Source organism: Leopardus geoffroyi, chromosome C1, assembly GCF_018350155.1.
Source record: "Leopardus geoffroyi isolate Oge1 chromosome C1, O.geoffroyi_Oge1_pat1.0, whole genome shotgun sequence".
Lineage (NCBI taxonomy): Eukaryota > Metazoa > Chordata > Mammalia > Carnivora > Felidae > Leopardus > Leopardus geoffroyi.
The window spans coordinates 65,104,660-65,121,894 of NC_059328.1; the positions used below are offsets into that span (position 1 = coordinate 65,104,660).

The 17,235-nt window shown below is 38.6% G+C and overlaps 1 protein-coding gene across 4 annotated transcripts in view; it reads right to left on the reverse strand.

Annotated features, from left to right (window-relative positions):
* Positions 1 to 15,251, reverse strand: part of ZZZ3 (zinc finger ZZ-type containing 3) — a 113,647-nt gene extending 98,396 nt beyond the window's left edge. Inside the window, exon 1 of one of the 4 annotated variants that reach the window (XM_045477910.1) lies at positions 10,552 to 15,251. In XM_045477910.1, the coding sequence (XP_045333866.1) occupies positions 10,552 to 10,937 (386 nt within the window). In that variant the 5' untranslated portion in view covers positions 10,938 to 15,251. Of the gene's footprint in view, positions 1 to 2,846; positions 2,964 to 9,894; positions 10,280 to 10,551 lie in introns of those variants that run through there. The other 3 variants (XM_045477909.1, XM_045477905.1, XM_045477906.1) reach the window with 3 other exon arrangements.
* Between the last annotated feature and the right edge of the window lie 1,984 nt (positions 15,252 to 17,235).

Below are 17,235 nucleotides of genomic sequence, written 5' to 3' on the forward strand. Positions count from 1 at the left end.
TCATCATCAGGGAAATGCAACTCAAAACCACAATGAGACACCACCTCACACCAGTCAGAATGGCTAACATTAACAATTCAGACAACAACAGATGTTGGCAAGGATGTGGAGAAAGAGGATCTCTTTTGCATTGTTGGTAGGAATGCAAGTTGGTGTAGCTACTCTGGAAAAGTGTGGAGTTTCTTCAAAAAATTAAAGATAGAACTACCCTATGACCCAGCAATTGCACTACTAGGTATTTATCCAAGGGATATAGGTGTGCTGTTTCGAAGGGACACACGCACCCCAATGTTTATAGCAGCTCTATCAACAATAGCCAAAGTATGGAAAGAGCCCAAATGTCCAAGGGATGAATGGATAAAGATGTGTATGTGTGTGTATATATATATATGCACACACAATGGAGTATTTATTACTCGGCAATCAAAAAGAATGAAATCTTGCCATTTGCAACTATGTGGATGTAACTAGAGGGTATTATGCTAAGCAAAATTAGTCAGATAAAGACAAGTATCACATGACTTCACTCGTATGTAATTTAAGATACAAAACAGATGAACATAAGGGAAGGGTAGCAAAAATAATGCAAAAACAAGGAGGGGGACAAAACATAAGAGACTCTTAAATATGGAAAACAAACAGAGGATTACTGGAGGGGTTGTGGGAGGGGGGCTGGGCTAAATGGGTAAGGGGAATTAAGGAATCTACTCCTGAAATCATTGTTGCACTATATGCTAATTTAGATATAAATTAAAAAAAATTTTTTAATTAAAAATAAAATACACAGAAAAAAAAAGTTGCACTTACACTTGAAGCCTGCCTGAAAGGGGATATAAACTAGGTAAAAGGCTTTTAGCTCTCCATTTTTTAATAGCCTATAACTTGAAAATATAATATGCACACCACAACATTACACTGTTCATAAATATAAAATAAGTATCTTAAAATTAAAATGGCTTAAACAAATTGGGACGTTTTCTTGGGGAGAGGGACCCTCACAATATTCTTTAAAATAACAGAGTGTCTGTCATAAAAACTAGAATAGGAATCACTGCTTGAAAGGAATTCAAAGAATGAAAAGAAAGCTGCCAACTCATAGGATAAAAGTCCAAAAAGCCATTAGCTAGTCAGGAATGCTATACCAAAATGTTCAAAACAAAATTATTAAGCGTGGGGGGGGGGTGGGGGGTGCTGAAGTACTACTGCAGGCCAATCAGTGACAGAAATTAAAAGTATCCTCTTTGCCCAAGTTACACTAAAACACTGAAAGGGTCTACTAACTTATCTGAAAGCAAGAAAGCAAGGATTTTCTTTGATGTCCCCTTCTAAGAGGTTTTTTTTTTAATCTTTATTTATTTTTGAGAGAGCGAGCAAGAGAGCAAGAGAGCGAGAGAGCAAGAGGGGGAGGAACAGAGAAAGAGGGAGACACAGAATCCAAAGCTGTGTTGACAGCTCAGAGCCCGACAGGGGGCTCAAACTCTCAAGTTGCGAGATCATGACCTGAGCCGAAGTCCGATGCTCAACCGACTGAACCACCCCAGGCACCCCTAAGAGTTCTTAAAATCATGAATGCGATGAGGAAAATGTCTAAGTCAAAGAGCTGAAATCTCCACGTATAAATTACACTGAGTTCTAGGATTTCTAAAGCAAGATAAAAATGTAATGATGCTGATAAAATTAAAGTTCTAAAACAGACAAAAATATTCCATAGTACCAGACATCCAAAGAGTGGTTTCCCATGGGATGGGGTAGTGTTAATCACCAGAATACAACACAAGACAGTTTCTGAGATTCTGATAACGTGCTGCTTCTTAGTACTGAATACACAGGTAGGATTACATTTTGAAAATTCACTGAACCGGGGCGCCTGGGTGACTCAGTCAGTTGAGCGTCCAACTTCGACTCAGGTCATGATCTTACACTCATGGGTTCAAGCCCCACATCCGGCTCTGTGCTGACAGCTCAGAGCCTGGAGCCTTGCTTCAGATTCTGTGTCTCCCTCGCTCGCTCTCTCTCTGTCCCTCCTCCACTCGCACTCTCTCTTTCTCTCAAAATAAATAAACATAATAATAAAAAAATTTAAAAAAAAGTCACTGAACTATATACACTTATGAGAACTTTGTGTATATTATACTACAATCATATTTACATTTATTTAAAAGCAGGGAGCAAATAAAGGACATTTCTCTCTCAGAAAATGAAACATTACTGCAAACACAAACATTAAAATTTCTTTTTAGTAAAGCCAGTTGAGATTAAGAATTACAGGAACACCTGGCTGCCCCAGTCAGAAGAGCATGTGACTCACGATCTCAAGGTTGTGAGTTCCAACCTCAGGTTGGGTGTAGAGATTTAAATAAATAAACTTCAAGAATTACAAATTTGGGGTGAGTAAAGACAGAGAAGTATCACAAAGTTCCTTAAGGGCTATCAGTTAAATAAATCTCACAAATACACACATCTTTCTCAGAAGAAAAAAATCCTGGCACCTCCCTGTATAATACCATCAACCTAGAAAAAAGCAGTATTCCACCTTATTTATGAAACACAATAAATCTGCTTTCTAATGGGAAAGTACATATGAACTGCAGGATAGGTTTTCCTTAAGCTTCTGACCAATTTAAAAAAATTAAAAAACTAGTAAGAAAAGTATAAATGAGTGCCAGATTACAATTAGCAACTACTATTTCCTGGATTAGTTCAGTGCCATTCTGTAAAATCAACTTATCCCTTATGAAGCAGAATTCCTTCTGATAGTAATAAAAGGTATAAATTATGTTTCAATCCCTTTAAATCGCATCCCAAGGTAGATCCAAGGTAGAAAGAAATTTCATCCCATCATTCACCTGCAATTCTCTTTATGGGATCCCCAAGCACAGGACACACATTTTTTCAAATATTTATTATGATTCCACACTTAGAAAGTTAATCCGGTATTTCTTCCTAGCATTAATGTAATCACACCAATCTGTAAACAACAGAACATGTTAGTCATTACTTAATAAAACAGTAACTTTGGAGCCTCCACAGTTTTAAAGTATAAATAGGTAAAAATATCTCCCTTCTTTAAAAAATTATTTTAAGATCTTGGATAATTATTTTGTAAAGAAAAAAACCATACCTTCATAAACAATAAGAACTTTCAATATTAAAAATGTTCTCCTTGGCATGAATTATGCCCTCACTAATGCTCACCTGGAATTTCTTAGAGTATTCATTACTAAATGTCAGTAAATGTGCCATACTGCTGTTCTTAACAACTGAAGAAAAAAGGTATTGTGGTTCTGTAACTTAATTTCTAGAACTGCCAATTAGCACTTTTTCATTAAATAGATTGGAGGCTAATAATGATGTCAAACTACACATTGCTATTTAATAAAGGAAAACACCTTAAGCACACATCCTAAATTGTTGACCTTAGCGGTTTAATTCTCTAATTCCACAAAAATTTACCGAAGTAGTTTTTCTCTGTATAGCCTCTAATACAGTACTCTTAAGTAGTTTCATATTTTGTCCATTCAAGAAAGGAGAAATTGCTTCATTTAATCCTACTAAATTCTGTGGTATGGGAAAAGAATTTCAAATTTTGGCTGACAAGAAAAAGAGTTATAAAACACTGTTTTTGTACAGAATAAGCTTTATTATCCTCAATTTGTAGAGTGCTCTTAAAAATCAATACAAAAACAAGTATCACAATAAAAAGACACCAGATCAAAAGAAAGATGTGTCATAAGAATCATCTAAAAATCAATAGTAATATTTTTTTAAGTTTGGGGTAAAAATAAATAAAATAAAAAACATTTAAAATATAAAAATGAAACACAAAACAATGAGAAAATAAAAATTATTTAATAGAGTTGAGACAATTACCAATTTGGAGAAAAACATTTATATTCTCACTTCACACCAGTATCAGATGAGGTAAAAAGTTCAATTTATTTAATCTAACTTAGAAAAACTAAAAGAGACAGTATTAAATCAGTATTGTTTATTTATTACATTTCCAGAGAAGCAATTTCAGAAGTTCAAAAGTGAACAACAAACTTAGGTCAAAAGATTTGGTTACTTACATTAATTTTGAAATTCTGTTTATCTTAATTCATAAATGAAATACATCTGTTAAGCACAATGTTTCACCTTAGTAATCTAAGAAAAAAGTGGTATAACTTATACTCTATTAAGTTTTTATAAATAATACTTAATGTAGAAGTATAGAGTAACAGCCACTTCAACATGAACATAATTTGATCCTTTTGATAGTGTGACGAATAGGTTTTATAAGCCTTTAAAAATACACTTAAAAATCACTTCTGGTGTTGGCAATATACTAGAAGATAATACTATACACAAGAAAATATCTTATGTATAAATGTTATTCACACTGTTATTTATATATGCAAAAATTTAGGATAGGGGAATGATACATCAACACATGGGACATCATACAACTATTTATAATTATGGTTATGAAGACTCATTGTGAGAATGGAAAAATGTTACCCAACATTAGGTTAGAAAGCAAAACATGGAATTAAATGTCTTATCCACAAGTATATAAAAGATGCGTTTTTAAAATAATGTAAGAAATATATCAAAATTTTAATATGGTGATATTATTTCCTCACATTTAAAATCCTCAAGCCAGTCATTAAAGTGATTAAAACACACCACATAACACACTTTATACCTAAATCAAATACTATCATCTACCATTACTCTACCAATAAACAGAACACACAATTTAAATTAACATATTAAAAGAAACTGAAAACAGGGAAGCAAAGCAACAAAGAAAATCCACTACAAAATGAAACAGTTCTCTCCTCAGGAAACTCATCAGGGCTAAGGATGGAGACTCAACTCCACGGTTCAAAACTAAAGGGGCACCTGGGTGGCTCAGTTGGTTAAGCATCCAACTCTTGACTTTGGCTCAGGTCATGATCTCACATCATCTCACAGTTTGTGAGGCTGAGCCCTGCATCAGGCTCTGCACCAACAGCATGGAGCTTGCTTGTGATTCTCTCTCCTTCTCTCTTTGCCCCTACCCCCCTCTCTCTCTCTCTCAAAATAATTAAACAAACATTAAAAAAAAAAAAAAAACAAAAACCATAGGGGCGCCTGGGTGGCTCAGTCGGTTGAGCTTCTGACTTCAGCTCAAGTTGTGATCTCACAGTCCATGGGTTCAAGCCCTGTGTCACGCTCTGTGCTGACGGCTCAGAGCCTGGCACCTGCTTCGGATTCTGTGTCTCCCTCTCTCTCTGCCCTCCCCCGTTCATGCTGTCTCTGTCTCAAAAATAAATAAACATTAAAAAAAATTTTTTTAATAAAAATAAAAAATAAAACTATAGGGACGCCTGGATGGCTCAGTCAGTTAGGCATCCAACTTCAGCTCAGGTCATGATCTCACAGTTTGTGAGTTCGAGCCCTGCATCAGGCTCTGTGCTGACAGCCTGGAGCCTACTTCTGATTCTGTGTGTGTCTCTCTCTGCCCCTCCCCTGCTCATACTCTGTCTCTCTCTCTCTCTCTCTCTCTCAAAATAAACAAACATTAAAAAAAATATTTTTTTACTACAGAACTTAATTATACAAACTGGTCATTTACTGTTTCTAATTATTTGCTTTGAATATTCCTTCATTAATAAAGATGCTAGTCTTTAGACAACTGGTTATCACGGATATCAAATATTAAATGTAATAGAGCCTTATTTGGGAGGTAATCCCTTGAAATAATAAATAAGGAAATTAATAAATAGAGAAATGCAATAAAATAAAACACAGGAAATGTCATACACAACAGCATCATTTTTATTTGGTATCATCAGTTGAGTTCTATAGGTCAATTCTCCAGAAAACTGAAATGCATTAATTAACAAAGCTTTGAAAATGTTTACCCTTATAATAATCTTCTAAAAAGACACCAGTTTCTTACTTCCTTAAACACAGTACATAGAATAAAAGTTTATTTATGACTAAGGTCATCCTGTGACACACCATGTACTACACTGCTTGGCAATATTGTGATTCCCTCTGAAGTTAATGATTATAGGACTGCATGTCCCTATGTAATGGCCTTAAAACACTATTCTTCTATTCTTCTAAAATAGTTCCATCTATTTTTTAATAGTTTTTCTCCCCTTTCCCTTGAAACATAATTACATTTCAGCAACCATTGTGCCTAACTCCAATGGCCAATCCTGTGGATTATGATCTGTGGGCTAAAAAATCAGATAACCAATCCTGTTGGGACTGCAAAACTTATTTACTCCACTTAGGAATTTCTGAATAAAGACCACAGGCTTATGGTATTTGCTTACAGTTATTTTGATGGCTCAGGAAATCCATGCTGTTTCAAATGGCTGAGATCACTATCACTCAAAAAACGTTTGTTGAACTACTGAATATAACATAAATATAACGGAGTTTCTAATAATAATGAATGAATAGTTTGAGAGTCTCCTCAAGAAAAGTTACTGAACTCACTGGTCTCTGACAATACAAAAAAGATCTACCTAAATGAGAAAGAACAGGTAAAAAGAAAAAAACAGAGGTGAGAAGAATTAAGTTCAAATAAAATAGCAAAGTCTATACTTCCATGGTATTGGAAGTTAACACTTAAGACTCTGGGAAATACTCACTGTTCAATGTTTTTAAAGTATAATTACAGTAGTTATCAAAGTATTAACTACAGAAATTTGCACCACAATGTATACCACATCTATATTAAATACTACTTTAAAAACCAAAAAGTCTTCCAGCAAATACTTCTTGTAGTTAAATCCAAACTGAATTTTCCTATGAAATTAGATAGATTTTTTTAAAAAGCACCTGCAACATATTTTCACTGACATTTCTGGCCAAGTAATTTCTGGTAATCTCTCTTGGATACTGGTTCATGAAGAGTTAAGAAATAAAATTTATATTCTTGGTATATTAATATGTAATTAGGTATCACACTGTATAGTTTACAAAGTTATAGGTCTATGGAAATTAGCATTGCGTCAGGCCCTAAGAAAAAAATCCACGTGAGGCCAAATCAGTATTGAATTATCAATGTTATTAATTTCCTCTCATCACTGCAGCTCATCAGTTCTCAGATCACTTCTGTGACAGTTAATAAATGAGAAAAGGAAAATAAAATTTCTTGGTTATTTAAGTTTTACTCAAGCAAACTCTAACCATATAAAATACATTCCTCTTCCTCCTTAGATTTTCTCAGTATATTTCTACCCAGTATTTCAGATAAATACTAATCTCTAAAAGACTGGTATTCCCAAGATCCACTACCAGAAAGTTTATTAATTACAAAAATGTAAGAAATATATACAGTATCACAAGGATCAGATACACATGGTAACTACCAAAGGCCCAAATACCAAGCACAACTTTGTAGATCCCTGTGCAAAGGCCATTATAGAATAGTGAACTTTGAGACCATTGCCATTTTGACAATTTCCTTCTAAAAATAATAAAATTTACTTCTAAAAATAATAAAATATACTCAACAAATGTTACTTAACAAGAGGGCTTTACCTAACTAAAGAATTCACAAAGTTGCAATTAAGTATCAAACTCAATTCCTGATTTTTTTATGACAAATGATATCAAGCAATTTTTGAGATGGACTGAAACAGTCTAAAAATTTTAAGAGAAAAAAATGCCTAAAATTACTGATTCCAAATTCTAGTCAACTCAAATTGCCCTCCAACCATCGTGAATCTGCCTAGTCTTGGACCACAGCCCTGTCAAACTTCTACCATCCTCTTTTTTCTGTGTAACTTCTCCAATTCCATTTCAGTATCAAACTACACATTCCCATGTCTCCTTTTCCTCTTTCCCTCATCACACCTTTCACACTCACTTTCATTCCCCAATTTTCCTAATTGGAACCATTACAAAAGAAAATCACACTGCCCAAGAAGAATAGATACTTTTGTGTAACTAATAAATAATACTGCTAGTAGGTTTGCGGGAAAAGTACAAAAAACAATCACAAAATGCTGCAACTTCTGAGTATATGTACATTTGTCTGTATTCACTAATAATATACCTACCACTCTACTGTTGAGCTCAGTAAATTGCATGGTCAGAACTATTTAACTGAGCTGGTAACTTTTTAAAATTCCTATACACAAACTTGGGTTATAATTTAGAATATGTAAGTATCACAAAATATAAGCATAAATGTAAGGGTGAATGTATAACACAAGTACTAAGTATAAAAATATAAAGCTCAACTGATAACATACTTATTTCTTTAAATTCTATTTTATTTTAGTGCAAAGCTACCAGCATACTAAATCTCCAGGACAAAAATAATGCTATCACTCAAGATACTGTCATAAAACCGAACCACCAAAAAATCTGTACAATTTTTTTGTCTGGGCGCCTGTGTGGCTCAGTGCATTAAGAGTCTGACTCTTGATTTCGGCTCAGGTCATGATCTCATGGTTTGGGAGAGACTGAACCCAGTGTTGGTCTTGGTGCTCCCAGGGTGCAGCCTGCTTGGGATTTTTTCTCTCTTTCTCTCTCTCTGCCCCTCCCTCTCTCTCAAAATAAAGAAATAAACAAATCTATTTTTAAAGCAAATATGCATATATTTGTCAAGACAATAGGTATGCATCGCTAAATGAAAATTTCGCGGAGTAGAAAATTTTTTACTGGTTGCTAATGTTGTGATAGTGTATCTCAAAACACCACTCCACTTCCTCCTCTTCCTTAAAAAAAAAAAAAAAATACATGGAATAATACACAGCTACTGCTAAGAGTGGTTACAGAGATTTAAGACTAAGTAAGGCAACTTAGCAAGAGTGTAACAGGGAGCGTTTTACTGTATATATTTCTCTGTATCAAGTGTAAAGGCAAATGACACTTTTGTAGTTTTTTAAAAAAACAAACTTTGAATGGATTACCTAGTTATCTCATTAGTTACGTAATTAACTCCCCACTACAAATACTAAATAAATCCAAAGACTCATGAATACGAAATTACGAAATACGAAATTACTTGGCTCAAGAATACGAAAAGTAGGTATACTGTAAATTTATTTCTGATTCAGACATTGAAAGTTGGAGAAAAATTAATTTTATGTCAAACTCATTTAAAGAAAAACCGAACTCAAACTTTGATACCAAAGTTTATGAAGAGAAGTTTGGTTTTAATTAAAATTTTGACTTAAAACATTCCACTATTACTTGTAACCATGTGACCTAAAACAACCATCCCTGAACATCAAAGATGGCAACCTCATAATACAGTAGTAATCAAAATCATATCGATAATTATGAGTTAATAGGCACGCACAAAATTAAAAGAACGATTTTATTCTGACATCAGTTATTGTCAGAGATATAAGGGCTCCTTCCAAATACTGCCAAAAGTTATTGTACATACAAAGTAAGTTAGAGTCGTGAGGAAGTTATCAATGACCAAATAAGTGGGAGTAAATGATGCTCAGAGAGGAAAAAATAAAAGGCGCAGTAGTTTTAAGCGTCTGAAAATAACCAGTGGACTAAGGTACTGCGGCAGAAACAAGCGACAGAATGGTTAACAGGTCTGGAATTCTTTAGAAAATGGCAACAAGGGGGAAAACTGACATGAACGTTTGAAAGTTAACAGCAACGCTATCCTATGGAATCGTCACGACTGCGCGAGCACGGCTCTGGACTTCGAGGGAGTAAGACGGAGGGGTGGAACTATCACTGCGCTGGGGAAAAGGAGCCGGGGCTGAGGGGTGCAGACGCTTCTGCAGGTGGCGGAGCGCCCGAGGGGGTGGGGAGGAGGACCGTGTCGCCTCAATGAGGTCAATGTATTCCCTTCAAGACTAAAGGAAGCTGACCTAGCACGTCTCCCGGCACCAAGAGGCACTCGCCCCCGGCCCCTCCCTAACAACTTGCCTGATAGAAAGAGTTGCGGGTCCCAGGCCCCCGGAACCCAAGGATTCGCCATCCAGGACAACTGCTCTGCCAACAAGGTCCCGCGAGAATCGAGAGATCTCGCGATACAAACCCACTAGCATCTCGCGAGTTTCCCCTGGAACCAACATGGCGGTACAGTGAAATCGGTATTTCGGAACTTGGAAAGTGCTTCATTAAGGGACTTGAGAACGTGGATGACAAGGAAATAGCAGAAAGTCTTTTACGCCTTTTATTTCTCATCCTGTACCCCCTAGTAGAGAGGAGAAGCGATAGAAAACCCTAAAACATCCAACGACCACGGTTAATACCACACAGACACAACAACCCTCTGCCTCAACCAGCCTCACAGCCTGTCACGTGGAAGGAGAGTCTCGGCGTGCCGTCACGTGGGCAGCTACTGAGCGAGCGCGCGCTGGTCGTCCTCCCAGGAGCCCTCCCCGCCCCCCTTTCGCCCGCGCACACGTGCGCGCGCACCCCCGCCCCACGTGGGGGTTTCGCCGTCGCCTCCAACCCACCCCCTCCCAGCACTGGGCTCTAAATCCGGGTCCCAAAGCCGATGGTGCCCCGGGTTGCCTCCTCCTCCATTCTCCCTACCCCACGTCTGGCCCCCACCACGTGCCCCGAGCGACTGCTCACCTTCCGCGCGGGGCAGGGCGCCGTGAGCTACTTGGGGAAGCGCCGCCGCCGTGGCCGCTCTCTGCCCCCGCCACGGCACTTGCTCGGGTGGCCGCCGCAGGAAGCTCGACAGCGGCGCCGCGGCGCTTCCAGGTGGGTCCCCGCCTCCCGCTCCTGCCACTTCCCGCAGCACCAGCGGCTCCTTCCGGTCCCCTCCTCTCTCGCTGGGACGGGCGGGCGTCGGCGGCTGCAGGCGAGCTCACTACACCGCCTGCTGGTAACCGCGGCCCGTGCAGCGCGGGCGGGCTGGGGGCCGCCGAGGTCCGCCCTCGCCCCTGGGCGAGGGTTGTCTTCTGAGAGCAGGACCCAGTTCCGTCCCTACTATAGTCTAACTTGGCCCTACCCATAGAGGAAAGGAGTCGCTGTAGCTCCGCAGTTGGAAGTCCGCTCCATCGTGCCCTCTGTGGTCTCTTGAAAGGTTTGTACACACTGGCTCCCTTAGCGATGTGGTCTCAAGCTGTATGTTATATATGCTCCTGCCTACTTCATCGCCAAACACACAGCCCCCTCGCTCACTCCTCTGGCTTTCTGGCTATTCCTACAACACGCAGGCTCTCAGACTTTCAGCTTGCTGCTCCCCCTGGATAGAACTCTTCAGATTTCTTTTAACTCGTTGATGTTCAATGCGTAGTTCAAGTCCCTTCTCGAAGGTCAACATAAGGCTTCCAGGCCACTGTATCCAAAAGAGCACACTTGCACCGCCAGTCTTAACTCTCTTCACCTGCTTATATTTCTAAGCGACGGTTATCACTTACAGACTTTGTCGGTTTCCTGCCACCAAGAATGTGAGATCCATAAAGGCAGGGACTTTGTAACTTTTGCTCATTGCTATATCCCCAGACCTGTGTCAGGCACAAAGCAGTGTTTAATAAATACTGTGTTAAAACATGTCCCTAGGGGTGCCTGGCTGGCTCAGTGTTTAGGACCCACCTTGGGTGTAGAGATTACTTAAATAAATAGAAATAAATAAACAATAAAACCTGTCAACACACTACATTGGGCATGCAGGAAGATAAAGCCCAATAAACATTGATGGAAATAAGTACTTCCTTTGGGTTGATTGTTCCATTGACAATCCTACCATTTATGAGCGGTGGAAAAGCTGAACTACAATTTTCCCTGTTTATAGGAAAATTATATTCCAAAAATATAAAATCCAGTGATAGAAGCCATTTTAACTGGAGCTCTTATGCATTTGTCAAGTACTGCTTCATTGCTTTTGTTTTCCTTGTCTTTGGAACTTTTTTTCCAGGCAAATGAATGTATGTGCCTCCTTTATTTATTTTTTTTTTTTCTGGTAAGTCATTAAATGTTGAATTGACTTTTTTATTTGTTTTAGTTGAGAGTTTACCTCAAAATAACATCTGCTTCCAGACAAAAGGTGACAGATATATTTTTATATTAACACATCAACTTGCCTTTACTGAACCTAATTCGTTCCAGGCCCTATTCTAGGACTAGAGTCACAAAAATAAACAAGGTTTCCCTACCTTGCTCTATATGTTTTAGAGCCAAGTTCTATGTATAATAACCATAACAACCATCTCTTCTTGAGTCATATGTGGCAGGCAGTCTGCTATGTACTTTTTATCACTGATTCTATTTTAATCTTCCAATGTTCTAAGATAGATACTGTTAATGTTAGGCACCAAAATGTACTTCTCAGATACCCTTCAGAAATGAAGGACTTATTACCCAGTGGCCAGGAGTGTTGCCCACAGACAGCCATGAACTGTCAACCCCCTTCTGGTGTTGCTCAGTGTCACACCTCTTCCCAAGGAGGCCACATCCAAAGACTGATCAATATAGAGCCACTAATAGTATCTATCAGGATTGTTGGAAGGACTGGCCCTCTCACCTCAACTTGGGATAATTCTGGTGGATCATCCTATATGCAGAACAACTTGTATCAGCTGTTGCATCCCATTAAGACTACATGACTGCTTGACTTCTTCCGCTGCCCAGTTCTTCCCTAACCTCAAAAATGATGATCCTAAGAGCATTTCCTAAAAAAAATCTACACACTAATCACGTAAGTGTCTGCTTCTTGGAGAGCCCAACCTATGACACTATTCACATTTTTCTGGTGAGAAAATAGGCTTAGAGAGTTATGTAATTTGCATAAATTTGAACTGCAGAAGGCTCTATGTAGAGATATAAATATTGTGGGAACAGAGGAGGGTTGGGAAAGGCTTTTTACAAGGGTTGGCATTCAGGTTACAGCATGAGTTTGCAAAGCAGAGAAAAAAAGACCATTCTCAGCTAAGGGAACTGCATGATTAAGAGTATGTAGGAATGTGAGAGGGGAACTACAAGTAGCCCCAAGTGGCTGGGTTCTAGGGTCTTTGGAGCAAGCACTTAAGGGGTGAGGGGGATAGACTAGTTCATTGATGGTAAAGAAGATGGCCAAGGAGAGAAAATTCTAGGCCTGGGTGTAGATCCTGGCCAAGCAGAAAGGGATAAGAGCCCCCCTTAGATCTTCAATTATCTAAGAGGGGGGAAAAGGAGCTCTCTTGCACTCAGAAAAAGAAACCACTGCTAAGCTCACTAGTGAAGGTCACTCCCTAATTATGATATATCCCATATACTCTTGGTTGTTTTCATCTAGGATCACAGAATACTGAAGATGGAAGAGACTTCAAGATCATCTAATTTAGGGATTTGCACAATATTTACTGGAGCACTGGGATTCTTTTTACACACATAGTCTTCTGCCAGAATCCAATACTTAATCCAAATAAAATGACCTAGGAATTGGCAACCACTGACATCTGCCTTTAAGGCACTGCCTCAGAACATGCTTAGAAAACCATTTATGTAGTTAGTTCATTCATTCATTCAATAAGCATGCTAGTTGCTGTACAAGGTGCTGGAGATACAGTAGTAAACAAAGCAAGCATAGACCCTACTCTTACAGATCCTGTAGTCTAGGGAGGGAGACTGACATTCAAGAAATAATCATACAGGCACACCTGTGTGGCTCAGTCGGTTCAGCATGCAACTCTTGATACCAGCTCAGGTCATGATATCATGGTTCATGATATCTGCACTGACATTGTGGCGCCTGCTTGAGATTCTCCCCCCACCCCACCCCTCCTCTGTTTGTTCTCTTTCTCTCAAAATATATTTTTTTTAATTTTTAAAGAATCACACAAATAACTGTACAAAAATTAAAACTAGAGGCACCTGGGTGGCTCAGTCGGTTAAGCGTCTGACTCTTGATCTCAGCTCAGGTCTTGATATCAGGGTTGTGAGTTCAGGCCCCTCACTGGGCTCCACTCTGGGTGTAAAGCCTACTTAAAAAAAAAGTTTCAAACTGATAAGCACCATGAATGAAAATTACAGGTGACTAATGAAAATATGTCCATATGCTCCAAAGTACATGTTCTGAGGTCTTTAGATAGAAGAAAAAGGGAAGGCTTCCTGAGGAAATAACATCTAGGCTGAATGAAACCAAAAGTGTGAATGTGCATTTAGGAGTTACGCAGAAGGTATAAAACATTACACAGAGAGAGGTTGATGGAAAGGCCCCTAAAAACACGGAACTACTACCACCAGAAACAAGCTGCTACTTTTACTGTGGATATATATAAAATATGAAATGTATCCTAATCACTTTCGTTAGCTCATGCTTTCCATGTCATATCGTTCGGAGATGGTTATATAATTTATTTAAACGTTTTTCTCTTTGGGGGTATTAAGGCTATTCTACTTTCCTGCTATTACAAATGATTGGCTTGATAAATGCCCTTATATCCAAATATGTATCTAGGTTATTTGGGGGGCTAAATCTCCAAGATTTAGGTAGCTGATTGAATTTCTTAGTATGTTAAAAGGGAGTCCAGGATTCCTGGGTTGTGTGACCAGAGAGATGGAGGTGTCACTGAAGACCATAGGAAATACCATAAGTAGGAGCAGGTTTAGGGGAGGAAATGATGTCTGCCATTAGGGTATACTGAATTTGAATTAACTCATATCCAAATGAAGCTGCCCAGGAGTCAGTAGAATATATAGATCTGGGATGCAAGCCCTAGGTCATAACTACAGGTACAGATTTGTGAGTCTTCAACATACAAACAGAAACTGAAACCTGGGTTTAGATTATCCAGGAAGAGCACAAAGAATGAGAAGAATTGAAAATGTAGAACAAAACCTTGAGAAATTCAAACATTTGGAGGCAAAGGAAAAAAAAAGGACAACTACAGAGGAGAAGCAAGAGGCAAGAACAGTAAAAGAAAAACTGGAATAGTACCTCCAAAACCAGGGAGAAGGTAATTTGAAAGAGAGCCATCAACATTAATTAACAGAAATTTACCAGCTACAGATTTTGTGCCATACACTGTGGTAAGCACAGGAGTGAACAAGACAAATCCTTTTGGTGCTTACTGACTAGTGGGGAAGACGTTGTTGTACACTGCCCAAAAAACCAGTATATTTGGCATATTTTTAAAAATTATCCTTGGGGTGCCTGGGTGGTTCAGTCAGTTGAGCGTCTGACTTCAGCTCAGGTCACGATCTCGAGGTTCTTGAGTTCAAGCCCTGCATCAGTCTTTGTGCTAACAGCTCAGAGCCTGGAGCCTGCTTCAGATTCTATGTGTCCTTCTCGTTCTCTGCCCCTCCCCCACTCGCACTCTGTCTCTCAAAAATGAATAAACATTCTTTAAAAATTTTTTTTCAATTATCCTTGCTTATTTCTAAAAATACTTATGGGGCTTACCAAAAAAATTAATACAATAGACAAAATCAAATTTAAAATGATTAAAATGGGTAAGTTGAAGTAAAATAATGCACAAAAATACCTATTCTAGGGTCCTGAGCACTGCTTCAATTCTGGCATACCTTGTAACAAGGAAAAACAAGATCATTTATGACAGTGTCAGCATCCATAGGATAACAAACCAGTTGCTCAGGGGAGGCATTACTATTCCCAGTACTAAGATCAAAGATAAATTTGTCCCACAATTTATCAAAACAAGATTATGTCATATAGTGAACTGTATCCTCAACAGCATCTTTACAGTAAATCCAACAACTAATTTTGTGGGACTCTTTAGTACAACATCTCTCCACCTAGGCTGAAGGCAATTCTATTAAGCTTGAAAGAGGGCAACAGCATAGCCCAGGTAAGAAACTCTTAACAGTCTAATTTAGCAAAGGAAAGATTTGGAAATATTGAAAAGGATAAATGAATTATAACAATTCTTCAGATGATCCCCCCATTCCTTCATGATCCTCCATTCATCCTCCAGGGATGGTACAGTCCATAGATACTAATCTCTGGGATCTCAACTGACCACAGGAGCACCAAGTTAGTACTGGTTTCAACATTTATCACATCACAGATCCTGAACCACTTTCTTTTTCTACGATTCATTTATAGAGTGATGTTGAAAAAGTCCCTCAAAAGAAATCCTAGAATGATTAAATTGCCATTTTGCAACCTGTAATGAAATCATTGATTCAGGGAATACTCATCAGTAGATAAAATTATTAGTGGAAAAGTTGATCAGTATCTTTACAGTGGAAGAAAGAACGCTTTACTAGGTTCTGACCATCTGAACCCAGATTAATCCTTGTAGCATTAAAGTGGAATAACCAAGTATGTGTGACCCTCTCCTGCTTTTCCCTTGCTTTACCAGGTTGGTCAAATGTGTGAGATGGTTATATTGGGATCTCCCAGTGAATGGTCACCTAGTGTTCAGGCCCCTATATAGTTCCTTCCCAATAGAGGATAGCAGAAATGACACTGTGTCAGTTCCAGACCTAACCATTTAGAACCTTACAGCTTTTTCTTTCACCCTTTTGGAATCCTCTAAGGAAAATCAGGCTATTCTTGAGAGCAACCACATGGAGAAGTCCTGGAGGATAAGATCCTATGGAGACCTTGATGGAAATGAATGTTGTGGCTCAGCCAACAATCAGCACCAAGGCTCCAGTTATGTCAGGAGCCTTTTTGGACTTAACAACATAGCATATCTGCCAGCTCAGTGCAGCCTCATGAGTGACTCCAGACAACCCACAGAATCGTGAAAAATAATAAATCCTTGTTTTAACCAACTTTTGAGGGCTTTGTTATACTACAAAAGATAGTCTTCAACCTGAGTAGCATCATGACTGCTGTTAGAGAACTATATGTGCTGTTCTATTCATGAACAGTTTTACCCTTCAGTGTCCACAGGTCCTATAGCACAAGTTCACATGGGTGAGAAAGAAAATCAAATGAACTTAAACCCAAAGAGCTTGTTTGATAAATCTATACCTGAACAGTTGCTATCATAATTATACGTTCATAATTTTGCCAAATGTACACACTTCAGACATGAGTTACTGAAGTCCTTACCCACTTAGCAATTAAAGCCATACAGAGAAATGCACTGGGATCCTGGACTTTCTGCCATTGATGACATGTAAAAAGCACTGTAGGATGATGTATCTGTCAGGGCACATTTTTTGCACCCAAAATTGGGAAGAGATATACAATTACTATGTACTTTGTATCTTTTGATGTTTATTTTTATTTTGAGAGAGAGCACATGCGCATGTGCAGGTGAGCAGGGGAGAAGAGAGAGGGAGAGAGAATCCCAAGCAGGCTCCAAGCTGTCAGCACAGAGCCCTGCATGGGGCTCAATCTCACATACTGTGAGA